A 22020-nucleotide genomic window follows, 5' to 3' on the forward strand; every position below is an offset into this window, starting at 1 on the left:
GAGCTGCACAGGAGGGACTGGAGTCGATGGGGCTCCACAAAGGGATCGTCACTGCCTTCTCTTGGGTCCACGTATTTTGGCAGGATCAGCCGCCCGGATAGATTGGGGTTGGGGTCGGGCGCTGTCAGGAGGCTGGGACCTAGAGAAGGGAGGACACTGGCTTCTGGAGGCATCTCCTCCAAATATAGCCTGTTGTTCTTGGGGTCCCCACTGCCTTTCAGGGTGTAGATGATTGTCTCCTGGTTCCAGGGACAAAGAGCAATGCCCTGGGTTTTCAGGAAAGAGGTGAGGCGGTGGGAAACTTCCTCTAGAATAAGGTCACTCACCTGCAACCCCATTTCATACCCCCAAGGCAAGTCTCCCCCAGACACCCAAATTCTCCCGTATGTCCCCAACCCTGAGTCCAGGTGCAGACAGAGACAGAGCTTTCTGCAGCCCCCAGAAGGAGAACCCTCGCTCTGGTCAAGTGCTCTCCAGCACAGTTCTCTCCAGTTTGGCTGCGCCGGGTAGAAGGGTCTCTAACCAGGGCCTGGCCACTGGCCATGACAGACCCTAACACAAGACCCTTTTCGAAGTCGCCAGTGACCACAGCCCTCCCCATGCAAACTTACTCCCCCCAGCGTGGAAGAGTTTTAGCGATTTCTCACCACAACCCTGCTGCCCCATCACTCAACACCAAAGCTTCCTTCTGGAGAGACCGCGTAGTCAAATTTCTCAGCCAGTGCCTCAGCCTTCCCGCCCCATCTCTCTCAATCATGCTGAGGTTTGGGGAGAGCATTGTACTTCATCCTGGAGCCTCAGGCACGGCAGAAGAATTGACATCCTGAAATAAAAAACCTCTTGCTAGCACCCATCCCCACATATCTGATCCTTAATGTCTACAAATGAGTCCTTAACCTGTTCCCCAAATATTCTTAAGTTCCATACCCCAGCCACACCAGAAGACACCCCTAAACAGGCACATCTTTTTTCTGGGTTCTCCTGCTTTAGAGGGGTGCCCAGCTGGCCTCTTCATACCCATCCCCTAGCTCTTGCCAACGATGTCAGGAGGGTGAACGAGGCATGGCCAGCAGAACTCTCTCCCAATCACCCCCAATCCTTCCATCTTTGAAAGGTTCCCAAACCAGCTCCCCAATTCCAGTTCCGCCCCCCAGGTCGGGGGTCCCAGGAAGAAAGCCGAAGAGGTGCCCCTACCCACTCTCTAGCCCACACTATATTGAGGACCTAGCCGCATCCCAGCGGCATCATCTCTGGCCCTGGCTGGGCTGGGGGGCTGGGGAGGCAGAGCTGCGAAGGGGGGAGATGTGCGGTGGACTCGCTTCCCTTCCCTTCCCTCCTCCTCCCCCTCTCCGTTCTCACTCCCAAATTGGGGGCCGGGCCAGACAACTCTGATTGGCTGGGGGACGGGCAGCCGGCTCCCCCTCTCCCAGGGGCAGGGTTCCTCCCCGCTCTCCATCAGGATGGTATAAAAGGGGCCCGGGCCGGTGGTCGGAGCAGACGGGAGTTTCTCCTCGGGGTCGGAGCAGGAGGCACGCGGAGTGTGAGGCCACGCATGAGCGGACGCTAACCCCCACCCCAGCCGCAAAGAGTCTACATGTCTAGGGTCTAGACATGTTCAGCTTTGTGGACCTCCGGCTCCTGCTCCTCTTAGCGGCCACCGCCCTCCTGACGCACGGCCAAGAGGAGGGCCAAGAAGAAGGCCAAGAAGAAGACAGTAAGTCCCACACTTTTGGGAGTCTAGGGCTGCTTGGTATCTTGCCCTGCGTTTGGTCCCAGGGGTCCGCAACTTAAACTGAGACTCGGGATGCTCCGGAGGCTCAGGAATGGAAGGAAGATGGTGAGGGCTTGTCCTCGGCGCCCTGGGATAGAAGGGACCGCACTCTGGGTCAGGGTGTAGATGAACGCCCCCCAGGAGTGAGAAGGGAGGATGCTGCACGGCGCGAGTTGGCACAGGAGGAGTTCTGAGCGCGCACTGTGAAGTACTGCGGGGAAAATGGGGTCTGGACGCCGGGTGGGGGGAAAGTACGTCGAAGATGGGATGGGGGCGCCGAGTTGGGAATTTGGAGCCCAAGCTATGAGTGATCAGAAAGGCTATGAGATGATTCATAAGGAAAGATTGTTTACCCTCTCTGCAGGCTAGACAATGTTCCTGGGGCCGCGGAGGTGCTGGGCGGAGCGGGGGAGGGGGCGCGGAGCGTGGGCGGGTTGAAGGAAGAGATTCGTCGGCGCGGACTTGGTCAGGCAGAGTCCTTGCGCCCTCTGCTGATCTACACTGGGCAGTGCGCCTCCTTATCCAGCGCTTCCCCGCGCAGGAGCCGGAGCGGGAAGACCGGGATTGTTGCCCGGTGCGGACCCCACCTCTAGACCTGGAAAATAAAGTTGGAGATAGGGTAGCCCAGTCTCTAGAAGTAGCCAGTCGGGGGAAATTGCTTAGTGTCGCCCGCCACCTAGTGGCCGTCTCGGTAGACGATCCGCGGTGGGCGTGGTTAACTAACTTCATTTACTATTTGCGGACTTTCTGGTTCTTTGGCTAAGGAGTGACCCAGAGGCACTGGCTGGCTTTGGGAAACGGGGGGTGTCACTGAGAGAGGCCTTTTGAGATGTCTGGGCGCTGGAGGTTAGGGCATATCCTACTTTTACGGTACGCTTCAAGTCTCTGGGCGGAATCCCACGCCAATCAGCCCCTCCCCCATCCTCCTAGCCCCGCCCACGCCATCCCACCTGCCCCGGGAATGGGGCGGGATCCGGGCTAGACCTCTTGTCTCTCCTGCCGTCCCCTCCTTCTGTCTCCACCCAAACCACGCCCCACAAGCCTGCCCTCTGGTTGGGGAGCTTCTCTTCCCACTCCTCCACCCCCCACTCTCCCACCGAATGGCTTTTTATTTCATTTGGCTTCAGCGCAAATGGTCTGGGGTTGGAGTTGGAAGCAACCCCGGCCTAAAACTTTGTTTAAATTCCTGGGAACTGGAAAGAGTTATAGCTTCCCTGGCCAGGCGCCGCGGCCCTGTCACTGGCGCTGATGAGGAGCAGATGAGCGTTTAAGGATTTGGGGAAAGGAAAAACAAAAAGACAAAAAAAGGAGAGGCGGGAAAGGGGAAATCTAAATGTGCCTCTAAGACCGAGGGGAAGGGACGGTGGGGTTGGGGTACCTGGAGCCCCGAGGTGGGGGACTCGCGTGCTGCTGACAGCCCCCATCTCCCCCTCTTGCCCCAGTCCCACCAGTCACCTGCGTACAGAACGGCCTCAGGTACCATGACCGAGACGTGTGGAAACCCGTGCCCTGCCAGATCTGTGTCTGCGACAACGGCAACGTGTTGTGCGATGACGTGATCTGCGACGAAATCAAGAACTGTCCCAACGCCAAAGTCCCCGCGGGCGAGTGCTGCCCCGTCTGCCCGGAAGGCGAGGGTATAGCTCGGGGCCTGGGCCGGGGCGGGGGCGGGGGCTCTCCCTTGCCCAGCGCAGGGGAGGCGTCTGTTGCCGGAAGCACCTGGAGCAAACCTTGCCTCTAAGCCGAATCTCTTCCCGCCCCCCCCTTCTAGCGTCACCCACGGACCAAGAAACCACTGGAGTCGAGGTAATCCTCTGCCCTCGACTTTCGCCACCCCGCCCAAGACTCTTCACGGTTCTCCTTCTCTAACCCGGCTTCTCTTGTTTCTTCTGCCCCAACCCCATAGGGACCCAAAGGAGACACTGGCCCCCGAGGCCCAAGGGTAAGCGGTGCCCTCTCCCGGCTGTTGGGGCTGGAGGTGGGCGTGGCTCCTGGCCTGCGCTCAACCGGCCCGCCCTCTCCCGCTGCAGGGACCCGCTGGCCCCCCTGGCCGAGATGGCATTCCTGGACAACCTGGACTTCCCGGACCCCCCGGACCCCCAGGACCTCCCGGACCCCCTGGCCTCGGAGGAGTAAGTGGAGAGTCGAGGCGTTCGTGGAAGGCCTTATGTCACCTCGCCCCCACCCCCCCACCGCGGGGTTTTTAGTTTGTTGGGGTTGTTTTGGCAGATGGCATACTTCATAGTATGAAATAACTTCAAACTTACAGGAAGAAAACGAGAAAAGTTGCAAAAATAATGCAAAGAACTTTCACATATCCACGATTTGTCACATTTGCTTTATCAGTTTCTGTGTATAAATATAATCATCTGGGTTTTTTTTTTTTTTTCTAAACCATTTGAGAGTAAGTTGCTGGTATTATGTCCCTTGGCTCCTGAATACTTTAGCATGTATTTTCTGAGAGCAAGAACATTCTCTTAACATGAGTGTTGCACAATGACTACATTTTGGAAATTTAACATTGATACAGTACTATTTATTATCTACTATGCAGTCCATATTCAAACTTCACCAGTGTTCCCAATAATGGTCTTTATAGCTTTTTTGTTGTTGTTCCTGTTCCAGGATCCAAGCCAGGATCATGAATTACATTTAACTGTCATGTCTCTAGTTTCCTTTCACCTGGAACATTCCTCAGACTTTCTTTGTCTTTTATGACACTGAAATTTTTTGAAGAGGCCCGTTGTTCTGTAGACTGTCCCTTAAATTGGGTTGGTTGGATATGTCTCCATGATTACATTCCAGTGGTACGTCTTGGGCAGGGCTATGCCACAGGTCATGTTGTTGTCCTGCATAGCGTGTCACATCAGGAGGCACGTGATATCAGTTTTTCCCATTACTGGTGATATCTTCTGCCTTTCAACTCACTGCCCTGACCCTGCTTTCTCATGTACTCTCTCTTCTAGAACTTTGCTCCCCAGATGTCTTACGGCTATGATGAGAAATCAACAGGAATTTCTGTGCCTGGCCCCATGGTGAGTCACCAGTGAGGGATGTGGAGGACAGAAGAAGAGCAGATGAGGATCCAGACAGGATAGGCCAGGGAAGGGATATGGGGTGGCATAGATAACTTAGGAGCTCAAGAAGACCTTTGGGACCTCAGAATCCAGAGAGGATGCCAGGCGACTGGGTGGTCTGAATGGGAACCATGGGAGATAACCTTTCCTACAGAGGCTTCATTATGGCCTCCCTTTCTTTTTCCTCTGTAGGGTCCTTCTGGTCCTCGTGGTCTCCCTGGCCCCCCTGGCACACCTGTGAGTATCCAGGCTGTCTACACCGCTTTGGGCTCTGGACTTTTGGAAAGAGGACTGGCATGAGGGCAGGGAAGGTGCTCAGAGATCTCTTGGTGAGATGAGGGACAGGTTGGCAGGGACCTACTCTTCTAACCCTACCCCTCTCTCCCTGTCTGCCAGGGTCCCCAAGGTTTCCAAGGCCCCCCTGGTGAGCCTGGCGAGCCTGGAGCCTCAGTAAGTGCTCCCCAACTTGTACTCTCTATGCAAATACACACTCCCTCTACAAATACATGGGTTCTCCTATCGAAGGACCACCATCTGGGGTCTTCCTTACCTCCTTCTTCCAATCCTAGCCTTCCCCTTCTTTTTTCCTTATCCTGGCCATTCTAACATCCTCTCTTCCTGTCTCCTCTAGGGTCCCATGGGTCCCCGTGGTCCCCCTGGCCCCCCTGGCAAGAACGGAGATGATGTAAGTAGCCCTGGTAAAGAGATACCATCTGACCCCCACCACCTCTCCATGTGTTAGGTCCCTGTAATCTCTATCCCAGTGCCCCCACCACCTTTGGGGGTGATACCCAGAGAAAGGAGGGCATGTTCTCCTTGATTCATGGGACTGCCCTTGAACAAGGAGCCTCCTGGGATGTTTCCCCATCTTCCTAACAGAGGTGGCTGTCCCTCCCCTCACCCCAGTCACCTTAAAGCAGTCCCCAACCCCATCCCCTGATGTGAATGGCTTCCCACAGGCTTAACCACTTACCTCAGATTCTCACTCCACGTGGTGAGATTAAGATGCTGGTGACAGAAATAAACAGAAATTCCTTTGGAGGGACGCAAAATTCAAGCAAGGGTTGCGTGGTAAATTTAAACTGAGATAAGGTTCTGGGCCCCTAAGCCTGACCCTCAACAACTCCAGGAAGACCCAGGCCTTCCATACTTTTCCAACTCAGGGGGCACGGGCACGATGGCCTTTTCTCTTTCTCTCAGGGTGAAGCTGGAAAGCCTGGTCGTCCTGGTGAGCGCGGGCCTCCTGGACCTCAGGTGAGCAGGAGGATGGCGTGGCTGCCTCCAGGCTTTGCTGCATTTGGGCTTCACTTGGGAGCTGTGTCCACAGTGGTGTCTTCTAACAGCCCTGCCTTTGTCCTTTTCTTTTCTCTCCAGGGGGCCCGGGGATTGCCCGGAACGGCTGGCCTTCCTGGAATGAAGGGACACAGAGTGAGTCACCTTTGTGTCATCTAAGTTCCCAAAGTCCCAGTATCGCATTCCAACCCTTTCCCCAAAGGATCCTGGTGTGCGTCGTGGTGGATGGCAGCTATATAAGTTCCAAGGGATAGAGAGTAGACATCAAAGAGAACTTCCCTCCATTGGGAAGGAAATCCCAATAAAGGGATGGAGTGAGATCTTGGGCCAGTTGGGATTTAGTCTAGCTCAGACACAGGGAGATAGCTATGATGACCTCCTGAGGTTCCTCATGAGGTCTGGGTGGCTGTCAAGGTTGTCCACAGTCTCCACAAGGTCTCACGTTGGCCCTCTTCCTATCTTAGGGTTTCAGTGGTTTGGATGGTGCCAAGGGAGATGCTGGTCCTGCTGGTCCCAAGGTAGGAAGCTGTGTGACTGTCATGGTCCTCCACCTCCCCTGCAGTCCCACCATGAATGAATTTCTAACTCTATTCTCTGCTCTGTAGGGTGAGCCTGGTAGCCCTGGTGAAAATGGAGCTCCTGGTCAGATGGTGAGTGTGTCCAGTTGTAGAAGGAAGAGAGGGAACAGGACGTAAGGGCGAGATGGGGGCTTGGGGAGAGGGGTGTGTCTGCTGTCTCACTTGCCTTCTCTTGTTTTTGTTGTCAGGGCCCCCGTGGTCTGCCTGGTGAGAGAGGTCGCCCTGGAGCCCCTGGCCCTGCTGTAAGTACTCCTGGCCCCTTGGGGGACTCCAGGTTCTGGAAGAGGTTCCCCAGGAGCTAAAGGGACTGAGGTGAGCAGTGCTCCGTGAATGTAACTGGGGCTTTCCCCTCTCTCCTGCAGGGTGCTCGTGGAAATGATGGTGCTACTGGTGCTGCTGGACCCCCTGTGAGTACAGCCCTTAGACCTCAGTGCCTGGGATTGCAGAGGGGTCTCAGTGTCAGCTCTTGGGTCTGATACCAGGGGCAGGACTGAGCCCCAGGGCCTCTTCTGTCCCAGGGTGTGACTTGCGGCTGCCATCTTCCTTCTCACTAACATCTCCCTTTCATTCACAGGGTTCCACTGGCCCCGCTGGTCCTCCTGGTTTCCCTGGTGCTGTTGGTGCTAAGGTGAGACCCCCCACCCTCCAATGAGCAGGGTTCCCACAGGCCAAGGGGTGGGCATCTCCCTGCTCCCCAAACCAGAGGGACCCAGAATCAAGAGAGAAGCCCAGTCCCCAACACCTTTGTCCTGGGGTCCCCTTCTCTGATCTTGGAGTCCTGACTCTTGGTCTCCTGTCATGGCCCTTCACCCCCTGCCATCCAGCCATGAGGTTGGACTCCCAGGGTGGCTCCTGACAGGTTCTTTCTTCCAATCCAGGGTGAAGCTGGTCCCCAAGGATCCCGAGGCTCTGAAGGTCCCCAAGGTGTGCGTGGCGAGCCCGGCCCCCCTGGCCCTGCTGGTGCCACTGGCCCTGCTGTAAGTGTCACCTCCTCAGTACCCCCATGCCTATCCCTAGCTCAGAGTCCTTGCCTGTCACTCACCCACCTCTCTCTGTGTCACAGGGAAACCCTGGTGCTGATGGACAGCCTGGTGCTAAAGGTGCCAATGTAAGTATCCTGCAGGTTTCAGAGCCGTCCCTGGTGCCCACCTTCCGCCCACCCTGTGCCCTCCACTCCTGGGCTTAACTTGTTCTGCCTCCCGCAGGGCGCTCCTGGTATTGCTGGTGCTCCTGGCTTCCCGGGTGCCCGAGGCCCCTCTGGACCCCAGGGTCCCAGCGGCCCCCCTGGTCCCAAGGGTAACAGCGTAAGTACTGCTCTCTCTCTTCTGCCCCACCCCATGAGCTGGCTCCCGTGGCCCTTGTCTGGGAAGCATGAAGATCCAGGCCAGCTGAGCATCCCCACTTTTCACTCATCTTCCTCTCCTCCCACTCAGGGTGAACCTGGTGCTCCTGGCAATAAAGGAGACACTGGCGCCAAGGGAGAGCCCGTAAGTCCCCCAGCAGCCCCTTGGGGGAGGTCCAAGGAGGAATGGGAGCCCCTGGTCCTGGACACCCAGCCTCAAGCCTGCTCTGGAGCTGGTACCAGGACAGCCCCTCACCACAGGCTGCCCCCTCCTCTCTGCCATCTCCAGGGCCCCACTGGTATTCAAGGTCCCCCTGGCCCTGCTGGGGAAGAAGGAAAGCGAGGAGCCCGAGGTGAACCCGGACCTGCTGGCCTGCCTGGACCCCCTGGCGAGCGTGTAAGCGCCCCCTTCTCAGCCCCAGAGCCGGCCTGGTGCCCACTGTCTGAGCTCACTGACCTCCTCTCCTCCCACAGGGTGGACCCGGTAGCCGCGGTTTCCCTGGCGCAGATGGTCTTGCTGGTCCCAAGGTAACCTCTCTTCAGGGGTGGGAGGCTAACCCTGCCGCTCCCTGGACATTACCTTCCTCTCCCAGATGTAATCAACCGTCTCCCACTCCCACCGCCCAGTCATTAGTGCCCACACTGAGGCTGCAGACCTCTCTCTTCACACGTAGCCTCACCTTGACCTTCCTACCACCACCATTGCCTCTCAAAGCACCACCCACAGCCCAGGAGGAAGAAGAGGCCAGCCCATGATAAAGAGACCCCCTAATTGTTGCTGTGACTCCCCCCACCAGGGTCCCGCTGGCGAACGTGGTGCTCCTGGCCCTGCTGGCCCCAAAGGTTCTCCGGGTGAAGCTGGTCGCCCCGGTGAAGCTGGTCTGCCTGGTGCCAAGGTGAGACCCCAGCCCAGCCCTCTGCCCGGCTTGGCCCATGACCCTGCCCATCCTATGAGGGTTCTGGAGCAGGACCACAGATCCACCTTCTAGAATGTCCTCCGCCCCAGCCTCCACTCTCCTTCTCCCCGTCTTCCACCACCCTTATCCCCCACCCCACTCACACCTCTCTGCTCCCCCTAGGGTCTGACTGGAAGCCCTGGCAGCCCTGGTCCTGATGGCAAAACTGGCCCCCCTGTAAGTATCACTCCCCCAGGCCCACATCAGTCTCCTGACCTCTCACCCTCTGTCCTCACCTCCACTTTTGTACCTTCCATCCTCAGGGTCCTGCTGGTCAAGATGGCCGCCCCGGACCCCCAGGCCCTCCTGGTAGCCGTGGTCAGGCCGGTGTGATGGGTTTCCCTGGGCCTAAAGGTGCTGCTGTGAGTACTCAGTGAGGCGTATCACAGGGACAGACACACTTGGGGCGAGGGTGGGGGTGGGGGGAAGAGTCCTTGCTCTGGGGCCACCTCTGCCACTGACTTGCTGTGTGGCCTCAAGCCACTCATTGCCCCTCTCTGGGCCTCAGTCTCCCTATTCCATAAAATGAGAGACCTCTCCTGGCTTTACTACCATTGCTCTATCCCTGGAAATAAGTATCGTTGGCCCCCAAACACACACACACGCACACGCACACGCACACGCACACGCACACGGGGATAGGATGGGCCTTTTACATGATAGTTAGCCCCAAATCTTGGTGGGTTCTTTGAGGTTCAAAAGAAGATATCAGAAGAGATGAGAGCCCTTTGCAGCTCAGGTCACCAAAGGCATACAATGGGGAGAAGAAAGGGAAGAGGGTGGAGAGAGGGGCCTAAGGGGCGGGTCGTCTGGGAGGAGAGGGCTCAGGGAGAGGCCAAGAGATGGAGCAGTGGAAGCCAGCAAAGGCCTTCCTCAGGGGCCAGAGCTGATTGACAGATTCAAAAGCTCCTTAAAAATGCCACTCAAAGTAAACGGGAGGGACCCAGGAGGCCCCGGTTCCCCACTTCAGCTCCCTCAACCCTAACTCTGTCTCCCCACAGGGAGAGCCCGGCAAGGCTGGAGAACGAGGCGTTCCTGGACCCCCCGGCGCTGCTGTAAGTATCGCCTTTTGGTCCCTGTCCCCTCCCTGCCTCCGCCCACGTCACATCCCTACATCCTGCAGGAGGGATGCGGGAGGCTCCAGCCCATCCCCAGGGCGTCAGGACCCCCAGCCCCCAGGCCCCCTACCTGTGCTCTCCTCCTCAGCTGCCCGCCCACCTCACCACCCTGACCCCTTTTTCACTCTCTCCCCATAGGGTCCTGCTGGCAAAGACGGAGAAGCTGGAGCCCAGGGACCTCCCGGACCTGCCGTGAGTGTCCCTGACGGGGAGGCCTGGGGAGGGGGTGCTGTGGGGCAGGAAAGGGGAGATAGCCCCCGTCCCCCTTCTCCTGAGCTTTCCCATGACCGCAGCATTTCCTCTTTGCAGGGCCCTGCTGGTGAGAGAGGTGAACAAGGCCCTGCTGGCTCCCCTGGATTCCAGGTGAGGCCTCACGGCTGTCAGGGTGTTGGAAGAGGGGCATGAGCAACACCTCTTCCAGATTCTAATCCCTCGCTTCCCTCCCCCATTTCCCACCTACAGGGTCTCCCTGGCCCTTCTGGTCCTCCTGGTGAAGCAGGCAAACCCGGTGAACAGGTAAGAGGTAGCAGGTCGCTGAAGAGATGGGGAGTGCAGGGAATACAGAGGGAGAGTCCGGCCCCCTAGCTAATCAGACAACCATCAACTAGAGGGATCAAGGTTAGACTCGAGGAAGGACTTCCCATCATGAAGGGTGCTACACAGAGGGGAGCAAAGAGCTGCACCTCTGTGTGATAGGATCTGGAAGGAGCTGCATGGCTGCTGGCCTGGATGACTTCTTTTTAGAGCTGCTGGAATACTCTGGCTTTCCCTCAACCCCAAGTCTGGGGAGGGTGACACGTTCACGAGGAGGAGTAGAGGGATAATCCCGGTTCAATGCTGAGAAGGGATTGGTCTCCAATCACAGACCCCAAGGGCTAGCCCCCAGGTGGACAAGAATGTTTTCTAGTTGGGAGGACCAAGGCGGGTTCTGCTCACTGTGTGTCCCTCCCTCCCGCTCAGGGTGCTCCTGGAGACATTGGTGCCCCCGGCCCCTCTGGAGCAAGAGTAAGTAGAGCCTCTTGCTGCTTCTGCCAACATGCCCCGTGCTTGGCCCCGTCTCTGCAGCCGCCTCATGGGCCCTGTCCTTTCCTTCTAGGGCGAGAGAGGTTTCCCCGGCGAGCGTGGTGTGCAAGGGCCCTCCGGTCCTGCAGGTCCCCGTGGGTCCAACGGTCCCCCTGGCAATGATGGTGCTAAGGTAAGGGCAGCACAGGGACCAGGTCTCACCCTTCCTGTGATGGGGGCTGCCTGGCTGTGACCAAAGCCGGCTGGATGTTGGGGAGGGATGGGGGGACAAGACTGGGGGGGGTCCATGTGCAGCCTGAAGTTCTGGGCTGTGAACCTTTCCTCTTAGCTAGTACCTGTCTTTGGCCTCAGAACCAAGCCTGGGAGAAATTAAGAGGGGGCTCAAAGCTGTGACCCACTTCTGAGACTCCCATCTTCTTGGTTGTCATACAGGGCGATGCTGGTGCCCCTGGAGCCCCTGGTAACCAGGGCGCCCCTGGCCTTCAAGGAATGCCTGGTGAACGAGGTGCAGCAGGTCTCCCAGGCCCTAAGGGTGACAGAGTAAGTTGAACTCCCCCCTCCCTCGAACCCTGTGTGGTTCCCATCTCTCTCTGCTTCAGATCCCTCAGCATCTCTCCTTTTACTCCTTTGGGTCTTTCCCTGTTCTCCTTAATCCTCCTTCTTCTCTGGCCTCTTGGCTGACGAATCCTTACCTATAGTCCAGGCCCTACCCTGCCCATGTGTTACCATGGCAACAAGAGGTGGGAGGGGGGCTCCTGGACGAGGAATCCCTCTACACAAAGCAGGAGCTTCTTAATCTAAGTTCCCCGGAATCCCCACACAGACACCTTTCCCCTGAGAGATCTTGAGTCCTTGGCACACGTGGGGGCAGGGCAGACACAAACAGGATGCCATAGGTCACCTCCTTGCCCCACACTGGAAGTCTCAGGCTTTCCTATGTCTTTAGGGCGATGCTGGTCCCAAAGGTGCTGATGGTGCTCCTGGCAAAGACGGCGTCCGTGGTCTGACTGGTCCCATTGGTCCTCCTGGCCCCGCTGGTGCCCCTGGTGACAAGGTGAGACGGCTGCCTCCCCACCTTCTTCCCTAACACACAGCTTCCCCAGCAAGCCTGGGCACAGCTCTGCAGGGGGAGGCAGCTCCTGCCATGCTAAGCTGGTGATCCAAAGGTGGGGGACCTGGGTTATCCGCCAGGAGTATTCAGCATGGGCCCCTGACCCTGCACCTCTTGTCCCTCCCTCTCAGGGTGAAACTGGTCCTAGCGGCCCTGCTGGTCCCACTGGAGCTCGTGGTGCCCCCGTAAGTACAGAAGAGCCAGTTATGGCTCCATACTCCAGCCTTCTGTCCCTTCGTACCGCCCCTGGCCCTCTTTCTGGCCCTCCTCCACCTTGGCTCCCACCTGCTCTGGTCCCTGTGGAGTTCTCCTCAGGCCCTCCTTCCCCACCCTCCAGTCCGTCCCATCCCACCTTCCCCCAGATCAGGGCATCTCTCCATTTGCCTCCTTTTCTTCTAGGGAGACCGTGGTGAGCCTGGTCCCCCCGGCCCTGCTGGCTTCGCTGGCCCCCCTGTGAGTACCAAGATCCCTTTCATCTTCCATCTCCAACTAGGCCCTGGGGCCTTGAGTGACTGGATGAGGAGAGAGGCATTGGCCTGATTCAGAGAAGCAGGGTGGAGGGGGAATTGTCTCCTGCCTGGAGTTCCTGTCCTTCCTCAGCTGACTTCCTAGGCTCACCTTCCACTCACCACACTCCCTCCTCCCCCAGGGTGCTGATGGCCAACCTGGTGCTAAAGGCGAACCTGGTGATGCTGGTGCTAAAGGCGATGCTGGTGCCCCTGGCAGTGCTGGACCCACTGGACCTCCCGGCCCCATTGTGAGTATCTCGCCATCTAGGCCCCGAGCTGCCAGCAGGCTGGATCCAGGACCGGCCCAGCCGTGACGCCTCTGTGCTCTCCTACAGGGTAACGTTGGTGCTCCCGGACCCAAAGGTGCTCGTGGCAGCGCTGGTCCCCCTGTGAGTATCTCACTCTGATTCTCGGCCGAGGCTCTCCCCAGCCCGCGTTTGGAGATGGGGCGGCTGGGCCAGGTGAGGGGCTGTCCTCCCTCTGATTGCGTCTTTGTCCTTTTCTCCAGGGTGCTACTGGTTTCCCTGGTGCTGCTGGCCGAGTTGGTCCCCCTGGGCCCTCTGTAAGTGTCTGTGGTGGAGACTCCACCGGTCTGGGAGGGTATGGGGCACAGGCCGTCAGGAGCGCGGTGGGCCCAACTACGGCTTCCGCAATGCTCCGGAATCCGATGGATTCTGACGGCCCCAATTCTCCCCAACCAGGGAAATGCTGGACCCCCTGGACCTTCTGGTCCTGCTGGCAAAGAAGGCAGCAAAGGCCCCCGCGGTGAGACCGGCCCCGCTGGGCGTGCTGGGGAAGTCGGTCCTCCCGGTCCCCCTGGCCCCGCTGGTGAGAAAGGAGCCCCTGGTGCTGATGGACCTGCTGTAAGTGCACTACGCTCCAGACGGGTCCAGAGTGGGGGCAGCGTCCCTGGCCACTGGAAGTCACCTCACCCCCACCCATCCCCCACAGGGCTCTCCCGGCTCTCCCGGACCTCAGGGCATCGCTGGACAGCGTGGCGTGGTCGGCCTGCCCGGTCAGCGAGGAGAAAGAGGCTTCCCTGGTCTTCCTGGCCCCTCTGTGAGTGCCCCCTCACCTTGCGGATCCAGACGAGAACAGTTGCAGGACTTGGAGGGCGCAGGGTGGGGGTGTTGGGGTCAGCGGGGACAGAGGAGGCGGGTCCTAAGGTCCTCTCCCACCCCATCCCTGGCCTGACCCTTTCTTCTCCCTCAGGGTGAACCCGGCAAACAAGGTCCTTCTGGAGCAAGTGGTGAACGTGGCCCCCCTGGTCCCATGGGCCCCCCCGGATTGGCTGGACCCCCTGGCGAGTCTGGACGTGAGGTAAGCGGTTGCCGGCCCCACGCCAGTGCCGTCGGTGTGGCCGTCTCAGCCTTGGCCTGAGCCTCCCTCCCCTTGGCTGCCGTTCACCTTCCCCCACTCTCTGCAGGGAGCCCCTGGTGCCGAAGGATCCCCTGGACGAGACGGTTCTCCGGGCCCCAAGGTAAGACGGCTGCCCCCTGGGGCCACAGCCCCACCTGCCGCTCCACCTGGCCCTCTCAGCTGGGGCTGACCCGGATTCCCCTCCTACCCCCATTCCCCTCTCAGGGTGACCGTGGTGAGACCGGCCCTGCTGGACCCCCTGGTGCTCCTGGTTCCCCTGGTGCCCCCGGCCCCGTCGGCCCTGCTGGCAAGAGCGGCGATCGTGGCGAGACTGTAAGTAGCTGGGCTCTGGCTTTACCGTTTCTGCTCAGGCCAGGGACTCTCCAGCCTGCCGAGGGGTCTGCAGATGGACACCTGGCTTCACCTAAGCAGGGGAGACGAGGAGGCCTTGCAAGATGTCTGGGCCCCTGGCCTCCCTGGAAACACTGAGCCACAGCTCAGCCTTGAGGCCCCTCCTCCCGACAGTCCCGCTTCCCCCGAGGAATGGGGTTTGTTCCCAGGTGCTCGCCCCAGCTTCCGTGAGGCCTGAATTTACACGAAGATTCACCTGGGGTCAGGAGAGAACGGATATGGTGGGAAAAGATGAGAGGAAAGAGGGATTTGGCCAAGGGGGGGGGTCTCACCTGCAGCTCAGGCCGTGCCAGCCCTCAGCTGGGCTCTCCCTGACCAGGATCTAATGCTCTAATGCTCTCTTTGCTCTCCCCAGGGTCCTGCTGGTCCTGCTGGTCCCATTGGCCCCGCTGGTGCCCGCGGCCCCACCGTAAGTGCCCTGCTCTGGCCCTTGTGTGCTCAGAACCCTTGTCCAGATGTGGACTGCACCCCCTCAGTGCTAACAGAACTTCCACCTGACAGCCTGTCCCCATCTCTCTTCTAGGGACCCCAAGGCCCCCGTGGTGACAAGGGTGAGACAGGCGAACAGGGCGACAGAGGCATTAAGGGTCACCGTGGCTTCTCTGGTCTCCAGGGTCCCCCTGGCCCTCCCGTGAGTATGCCCAGCCCCTCCCCAGCGCCCAGCTGCCATCTTGTCTTCTTTTATCATCTCCCCAAGTCCTACTGTGTGATGGGGGAGGACACTTTGCCTCGGTTTCTCTCTCTGGACCGTCCTTCTCCTCCCTAGTGGGGACTGGGGTCTGAAGACTAATGGGTATTTCCAAGTAGCCTCTGAGAGAGTGAGGGGTGCGCAACGAGGGATCGTGGGAGGGGTCTCAGCCTATGGACACCCTGGGGCTAGACTTCCAGAATAACAAGGTGGCTGGCAGGGGGGTGGTTGCTGGCCACATTTGACCTACACTCGGCCTAAACTGTCTTCGCATCTCTCCTTCAGGGCTCTCCTGGTGAGCAAGGTCCCTCCGGAGCTTCTGGTCCTGCTGGTCCCCGCGTGAGTTGTGTCTTCTATTTATCTGCTCTTCCTGGGTCCCTCGCCTCTCTGGAGAAGGGTCTGGGGCAGGGGATGAAAGAAGGGAAGGGGGTTCTGGACCACCTTATGCAGCCCTCGCCTCCCCCTCCCCACTGCTTCCTCCCACAAAATTTCCTGGCCCAGCTGTGGGAGTGAGCCGTAATGAGGCCGAGGAATCAGAGCCCAGGCAGAGTGGGTTGTGGGTTTCTCTGCCAGAGCTGGGGTGGGCCCGTGCTTTCTGGCAGGCTTTCTCCAACCAGCTTCCTCCCTGCAGGGTCCCCCTGGCTCCGCTGGTACTCCTGGCAAAGATGGACTCAACGGTCTCCCAGGCCCCATCGGTCCCCCTGGTCCTCGTGGTCGCACTGGTGATGCTGGTCCTGCTGTATGTGGTCCCCCACCTTGTCTGCCCATGGCCCTCCAGCCCCGAAAGCACTGAACCCCGGTAATCCCCCCTCTCCTCCCTCTCTGCGCAGGGTCCCCCCGGCCCTCCCGGACCCCCTGGTCCCCCTGGTCCTCCCAGCGGTGGTTACGACTTCAGCTTCCTGCCCCAGCCACCTCAAGAGAAGGCTCAGGATGGTGGCCGCTACTACCGGGCCGATGATGCCAACGTGGTCCGTGACCGTGACCTCGAGGTGGACACCACTCTCAAGAGCCTGAGCCAGCAGATCGAGAACATCCGGAGCCCTGAAGGCAGCCGCAAGAACCCTGCCCGCACCTGCCGTGACCTCAAGATGTGCCACTCCGACTGGAAGAGCGGTAAGGGCTGGCCCGGCTGTGCCTCCTCCCGCCGCGGCGGGGCTGAGCCCTGAGGCGCCCACATCCCGCACCTCCCCTGACGCCATCGCACTCTGCCCCACTGCAGGAGAATACTGGATTGACCCCAACCAGGGCTGCAACCTGGATGCCATCAAGGTCTTCTGCAACATGGAGACAGGCGAGACCTGCGTGTATCCCACTCAGCCCAGCGTGGCCCAGAAGAACTGGTACATCAGCAAGAACTCCAAGGACAAGAGGCACGTCTGGTACGGCGAGAGCATGACCGGCGGATTCCAGGTGAGCGTGAGCTCGATCCCGTAGCCGCTCTTAGGGGATGGGCTGGCCCGGGGCTCAGAAGGGCCTGAGGGTAGGTCCTGGGTGGACCAGACCTCTGCTAAGTGTGATCAGCTGGGAGGCAGGAGACCTGGGTCCTTGATACGGGGTCAAACACAGGGTGCCTGGGGGCAAGGGGTGCCACCTCTGGACGTAAGGTTCACTAGGATGCTCTCAGGGGACTCCGGGGGGGAGGCCAGGACCGGAGGCTCCAACACAGCCACTCACTCTTCGCTCTTCCGCTCCCACAGTTCGAGTACGGCGGCCAGGGCTCCGATCCTGCCGATGTGGCCATCCAGCTGACCTTCCTGCGCCTGATGTCCACTGAGGCCTCCCAGAACATCACCTACCACTGCAAGAACAGCGTGGCCTATATGGACCAGCAGACTGGCAACCTCAAGAAGGCTCTGCTCCTCCAGGGCTCCAACGAGATTGAGATCCGGGCCGAGGGCAACAGCCGCTTCACCTACAGCGTCACCTACGACGGCTGCACGGTGAGTCCAGCAGGGCCCCCGCTCTGCGCTTTGGCTTTCCGGGCAGGCTCAGTCCCCCACCCCCTCACTGCCACTTGGTGACACCCCTCTCCCATTGTCTCCCTTTCACCCCAGAGTCACACCGGAGCCTGGGGCAAGACAGTGATCGAATACAAAACCACCAAGACCTCCCGCTTGCCCATCATCGATGTGGCCCCCTTGGACGTTGGCGCCCCAGACCAGGAATTCGGCATCGACGTTGGCCCTGTCTGCTTCCTGTAAACTCCCTCCACCCCAACCTGGCTCCCTCCCACCCAACCCACTTGCCCCTGACTCTGGAAACAAAGAACCCAAACTGAACCCCCAAAAAGCCAAAAAAACGGGAGACAATTTCACATGGACTTTGGAAAATATTTTTTTCCTTTGCATTCATCTCTCAAACTTAGTTTTTATCTTTGACCAACTGAATATGACCAAAAACCAAAACTGCATTCAACCTTACCAAAAAAAAAAAAAAAGAATAAATAAATAACTTTTTAAAAAAGGAAGCTTGGTCCACTTGCTTGAAGACCCACGTGGGGGTAAGTCCTTTTCTGCCCGTTGGGCTTATGACACCCCAACGCTGCCCTTTCTGCTCCTTTCTCCATGCCTTCTTGGGGCCTCCCCTCCACTGCTCCCCGAATCTAAGTCTCCCCGAAAGACGCAGGAAACAATGCATTGTCTGCCCAGCAACCAAAGGCAATGTTGAAACACCCAAGTGGCCCCCACACTCCCAGCCTATTCCCTTCACCCAGAACCCCCGAGCCCTGGGGGAACCCGGAGTTCTCAGACTGCCAAAGAAGCCTTACCATCTGGCATCCCTGTTGCCCCGGCAACATAGCCCTCTTTGTTTTTGAGGGGGAGCATGCCAGGGGCACCACTGGCCCTTCACCACCGGGTTTGGAGAAAAGTCAGGAGGGGCCAAGACAGAGCAGAAACGTCGGATTTGAGAAACATGCCAATCCCCCTGTGCTACCCAGCTGGGTGGGAGAGACTGCTCTGTTCCTTGTGTAATTGTGTTGCTGAAAGACTACCTCGTTCTCGTCTTTGGTCTTTGTGTGTCACCGGGGCGACTGCGTGGGGGGCGGGATGGGGGCAGGGTGGAAGGGGCTCCCCGTTTTATATCAAAGGTGCTACATCTCTGTGATGGGGTGGGGTGGGGAGGGAATCACTGGTGCTATGGAAGTGGAAACGCACCCCCCCCTTAGGCCAGCAAATGTTCCTTTTTGTTCAAAGTCTTTTTTTATTCTTTGTTTTTTTTTTTTTTTTTCTCTCGTGGATGGGGACTCGTGAATTTTCTAAAGGTGCTATTTAATGTGGGGGAGAGAGTGCCGGCTCCAGACAGGGTCACTTGCTCTCCACCCTCTCTTCATCCCCCTCGGCGGCGCCTCGCACCACCTCAGGCCTCTCTCCTCTCTCTCCCCCGACCTCTCCCGCCTCTGAAACCCTGTCAGCTGCATCCCATCCTCGCGGCCTCTCTTGTAGTCTGTTCTGCGTTCTCTCTCACTGGGTTTCAGAGCACAATTTCCCAAAGCACAAAGCAGTTTTTCCCCCTAGGGGTGGGAGGAAACAAGAGACTCTGTACCTATTTTGTATGTGTATAATAATTTGAGATGTTTTTAATTATTTTGATTGCTGGAATAAAGCATGTGGAAATGACCCAAACCTATCTGCAGTGGCCTCCTAATTTCCTTCCTTGGAGTTGGTGGAGGGGAGTCCTGGGGAGGGAGCTTTGGGAGGTGGGTGGGCTCTCCTTCAGCGTCTGCCCCTTCCCTTCCCCTCTCCCTCTAGCACCCTTGACGGACCCTCCCCCTCCCTCTTGCCTTTCTTACGCCTTTACCCTTTCTCTTAACTCTCTCCTGCCATCTTCCTTGCATGTCTCCCATACCCTCTTGTCCCTTACAGTGCCAGACAGGCAACCCACTTGTGCAACAACACACACACGCACACACACACACACACACACACACACACACACACACACACACACACCCCTACCTCCCGGCAGATCCTGCCCTGCCCAAACCTCATGCCCATGCCCATCAATGCCATTAACTCTCGCTGCTCCTCCCTCCTGCTGGGGGCACCCTGCAGCGTTGGGGGGCTGTGGTCAGGGCACTGGGAGGCCCGTGGTTGGTGGAGGGAGGTGGAGTCCCTGGGAGCCCCCCTGGGCAAATGCCTAGGGTCATCTGGCCTCTTCTCCGTCCTAGCCCCCTCTGAGCTCCTCCAAGGGAGCAGTCAGCAATACAACATGAGACAGGGCTGCTGAGCCTGCCCTGAGGGCCAGAGGAGACCTGGAGAAAACATTGCTTCCTCCTCCTTCTTCTGGTCTCCCCCGGGAGGGAAGGAGGGAACCACCAGCCCTCAGGAAATCCTCCCCAGGGCCTTGGAGAGCTGCAGTCCAGGTACTTATCAGCTGCTACCAGGAAGGTGACAGGCCTTCTAAGTCCCCAAAACATGACCCCTGGGTGTGTGGCGGCCTGGGGAGATCGTTTTGCCCAGCCCCTGCCTCCTGCCCTTTCCTTCTCATTTTTAGAAATTCCTGCTTCCTCTTCCTCCTTTCTCTCCCTCCCTTCCTTTTTCCCTCACCCTCTGTCTGCCCCTCCCTGCTGACCTGAGAGCCTGAGGCCCCCACAGGGAAGGTGACTGGTCAGCTCCCCAATCTCAGGGAAGAGGCACAGCCGTCCGTGGGCACATAGAAGATCCAGGGAGTCAGAACTCCGGAGCAGACCAGGCGCCCAGAGACCTAGAGACGGGGAGAAGTTGACAGCTGTCCCATTCCTGCCCCCCTCCCAAGGTCTCAGGAACTAAACCTTTGGGGAGGAAAGGCCCTCATCCCTCCCTCAGGTCCACAGAGAGATGGACCAGTCCTCAGAGGCCGTTGTCTGCAATACTAATACCTTGGCTGTCATTCAGTAGTCGTGACGGTTAATTATGGCCTTTAATAATTCATCATTAGCACTTCTACCACATTCAGGAAAGTGTAGGACTGGAATCAGCCTAAAGAGGGCAAGAAATTGTGTCTTGTAAACAAAAGTTTATTCAATATGCAAATGACCCCAAGTTACCTCGTGATCCTTTGATCAATCCATTGAATGATGGCCTGCCTGACACCAGCCTAGGCAACTCCCAGGCACCTGGACCTCCTGCCCCCTGAGGCCCTTGGCTGTCTTGGTCCCATCCCTATCTGTCGCACCGGCAGGTGCACCACGCTTCTCAACTTCCAGGCCTTTCTTTTTTTTTTTTTTTTTTTTTGCTGTACGCGGGCCTCTCACTGTTGTGGCCTCTCCCACTGCGGAGCACAGGCTCCGGACGTGCAGGCTCAGCGGCCATGGCTCACGGGCCCAGCCGCTCCGCGGCACGTGGGATCTTCCTGGACCGGGGCACGAACCCGTGTCCCCTGCATCGGCAGGCGGACTCCCAACCACTGCGCCACCAGGGAAGCCCCAGGCCTTTCTTAGGTTTCAAATGTCTCATTGTCCCCTCATTCTCCTGGCCAACCCAGGCTGAGTTTTACTTGAGTTTCCAAAGCTCTCCATGTCTATGGAATTCATCTCAGCCTTAAGACCAGACATTGGTGCCGCTGTCTTGCTGTCATGTTTTCACCCTGTTATTCTTTTCAAGCCAAGAGGAGCTGGCTGAGGCCGGAAGCCAGGGGCTGAGACGCAGGGCTGGGTGCAAGTCTGGGTGTAGATGCCCGGGAGACTAAAGAGAGAGACCATGAGGTCAAGAGGTGGCCTTTCTGGGTGAGCGTGTGGAGTGTGACATCGCTGTGAACAGGAGTGAGCACGTGTGAGAGGAAGAGCACGTCCAGACCAGGCCCTGTGTGCAAGCAGCCCACGGTGTGGAAGGCTCTAGGCTTGGGCTTGCTGCAATGATAAACTCATTCTCTATCTGCTGTGCAGTACGGTAGCCACTAGCCACTGTGGCTATAGAGCGCATGACATGTGGACAGTGCCCCCGAAGGACTCCATTTTAAATTTTATTGTAATTAATTTTAAAAGCTACCTGTGGCTCATGGCTACCGTACTGGGCAGCACGGTAAAGGAGGGGCTACACCTCTCACTGCATATGCACAACTCTACACGTGGGTACGTGTGTGCACACGCACGTATGAGGGCACGCCAGGTGACGCCGAGTGTCAGGGCGGTGGTGGTGGCAGAGCCCCGCTGTGCAGCCCCGCCTGTGTCATGTGGTTTGGGGCCAGAATGTGGTTGCAGAGTGTGTGCAGGACAGGAGGGGAGGGGGACAAAGGGGCCATTGTATCACATTCCCACCTCGAGCCCTCCTCCCCGCTGACATCACAGCTGCCCTAAATACAGCTGCCCAGACCCGCCGCCTGCACGGAGGCACAGCGTGGACTTCCCACCCTGCTGCTCCGTGGGCTCACACTTGCTTCTCTGTGAGGGAATGGTCATGCTCCTGCGGCTGAGTTTTCAGTCAAATCCAGACCGAAAATTCTAGAAAGAGAGGAGGCTTCATTTGGATTTTTTACCTTTTTGCTCTCTCTCTCGGAATCGTGGGTCCATTTCGGGCTCGACCCCATCTCCTGGCAGGATTCTCTATAACCGAAACGTGGCGGATTTTCCCTCTTTTTTCTCCAGCTCCTTAACTGTCGGCTCCCCAGGTGCCCCCAAGACATTCCTAGGCAGAGCTGGCTGAGGTTGAGAGGGGCTTCCCTGCTGAGCGTGGGCGCCTCAGGCCAGGGGCACACAAGGCCCGGTGGGGCTGCATGTGGGGCTCTCAAAGCCAAGACCCACAGGAGGAGGGAGAGCGAGGTGGGTTCCCCCGGCCTCCCCTGAGCGGATGAGAATGCGCCCACCGAC

The 22020-nt window shown here is 58.4% G+C and overlaps 1 protein-coding gene across 1 annotated transcript; it reads left to right on the forward strand.

Moving 5' to 3' along the window:
* The first annotated feature begins 1496 nt into the window (after window positions 1-1496).
* On the forward strand, window positions 1497-18859 carry COL1A1 (collagen type I alpha 1 chain). The gene is made up of 51 exons (XM_033847168.2): window positions 1497-1714; window positions 3214-3408; window positions 3543-3577; window positions 3678-3713; window positions 3802-3903; window positions 4738-4806; window positions 5041-5085; window positions 5245-5298; window positions 5480-5533; window positions 6049-6102; window positions 6223-6276; window positions 6606-6659; window positions 6747-6791; window positions 6908-6961; window positions 7082-7126; window positions 7294-7347; window positions 7598-7696; window positions 7783-7827; window positions 7925-8023; window positions 8153-8206; window positions 8351-8458; window positions 8536-8589; window positions 8859-8957; window positions 9141-9194; window positions 9281-9379; window positions 10019-10072; window positions 10274-10327; window positions 10445-10498; window positions 10598-10651; window positions 11096-11140; window positions 11232-11330; window positions 11591-11698; window positions 12105-12212; window positions 12401-12454; window positions 12669-12722; window positions 12919-13026; window positions 13114-13167; window positions 13287-13340; window positions 13480-13641; window positions 13730-13837; window positions 13991-14098; window positions 14205-14258; window positions 14363-14470; window positions 14904-14957; window positions 15072-15179; window positions 15522-15575; window positions 15868-15975; window positions 16067-16349; window positions 16456-16646; window positions 16934-17176; window positions 17291-18859. The coding sequence occupies exons 1-51, from the start codon at window positions 1612-1614 to the stop codon at window positions 17435-17437; spliced, it is 4392 nt and encodes a 1463-aa protein (XP_033703059.1). The 5' UTR covers window positions 1497-1611; the 3' UTR covers window positions 17438-18859.
* The last annotated feature ends 3161 nt before the right edge of the window (window positions 18860-22020 follow it).

The sequence above is a fragment of the Tursiops truncatus genome, chromosome 20, assembly GCF_011762595.2.
Source record: "Tursiops truncatus isolate mTurTru1 chromosome 20, mTurTru1.mat.Y, whole genome shotgun sequence".
NCBI lineage: Eukaryota > Metazoa > Chordata > Mammalia > Artiodactyla > Delphinidae > Tursiops > Tursiops truncatus.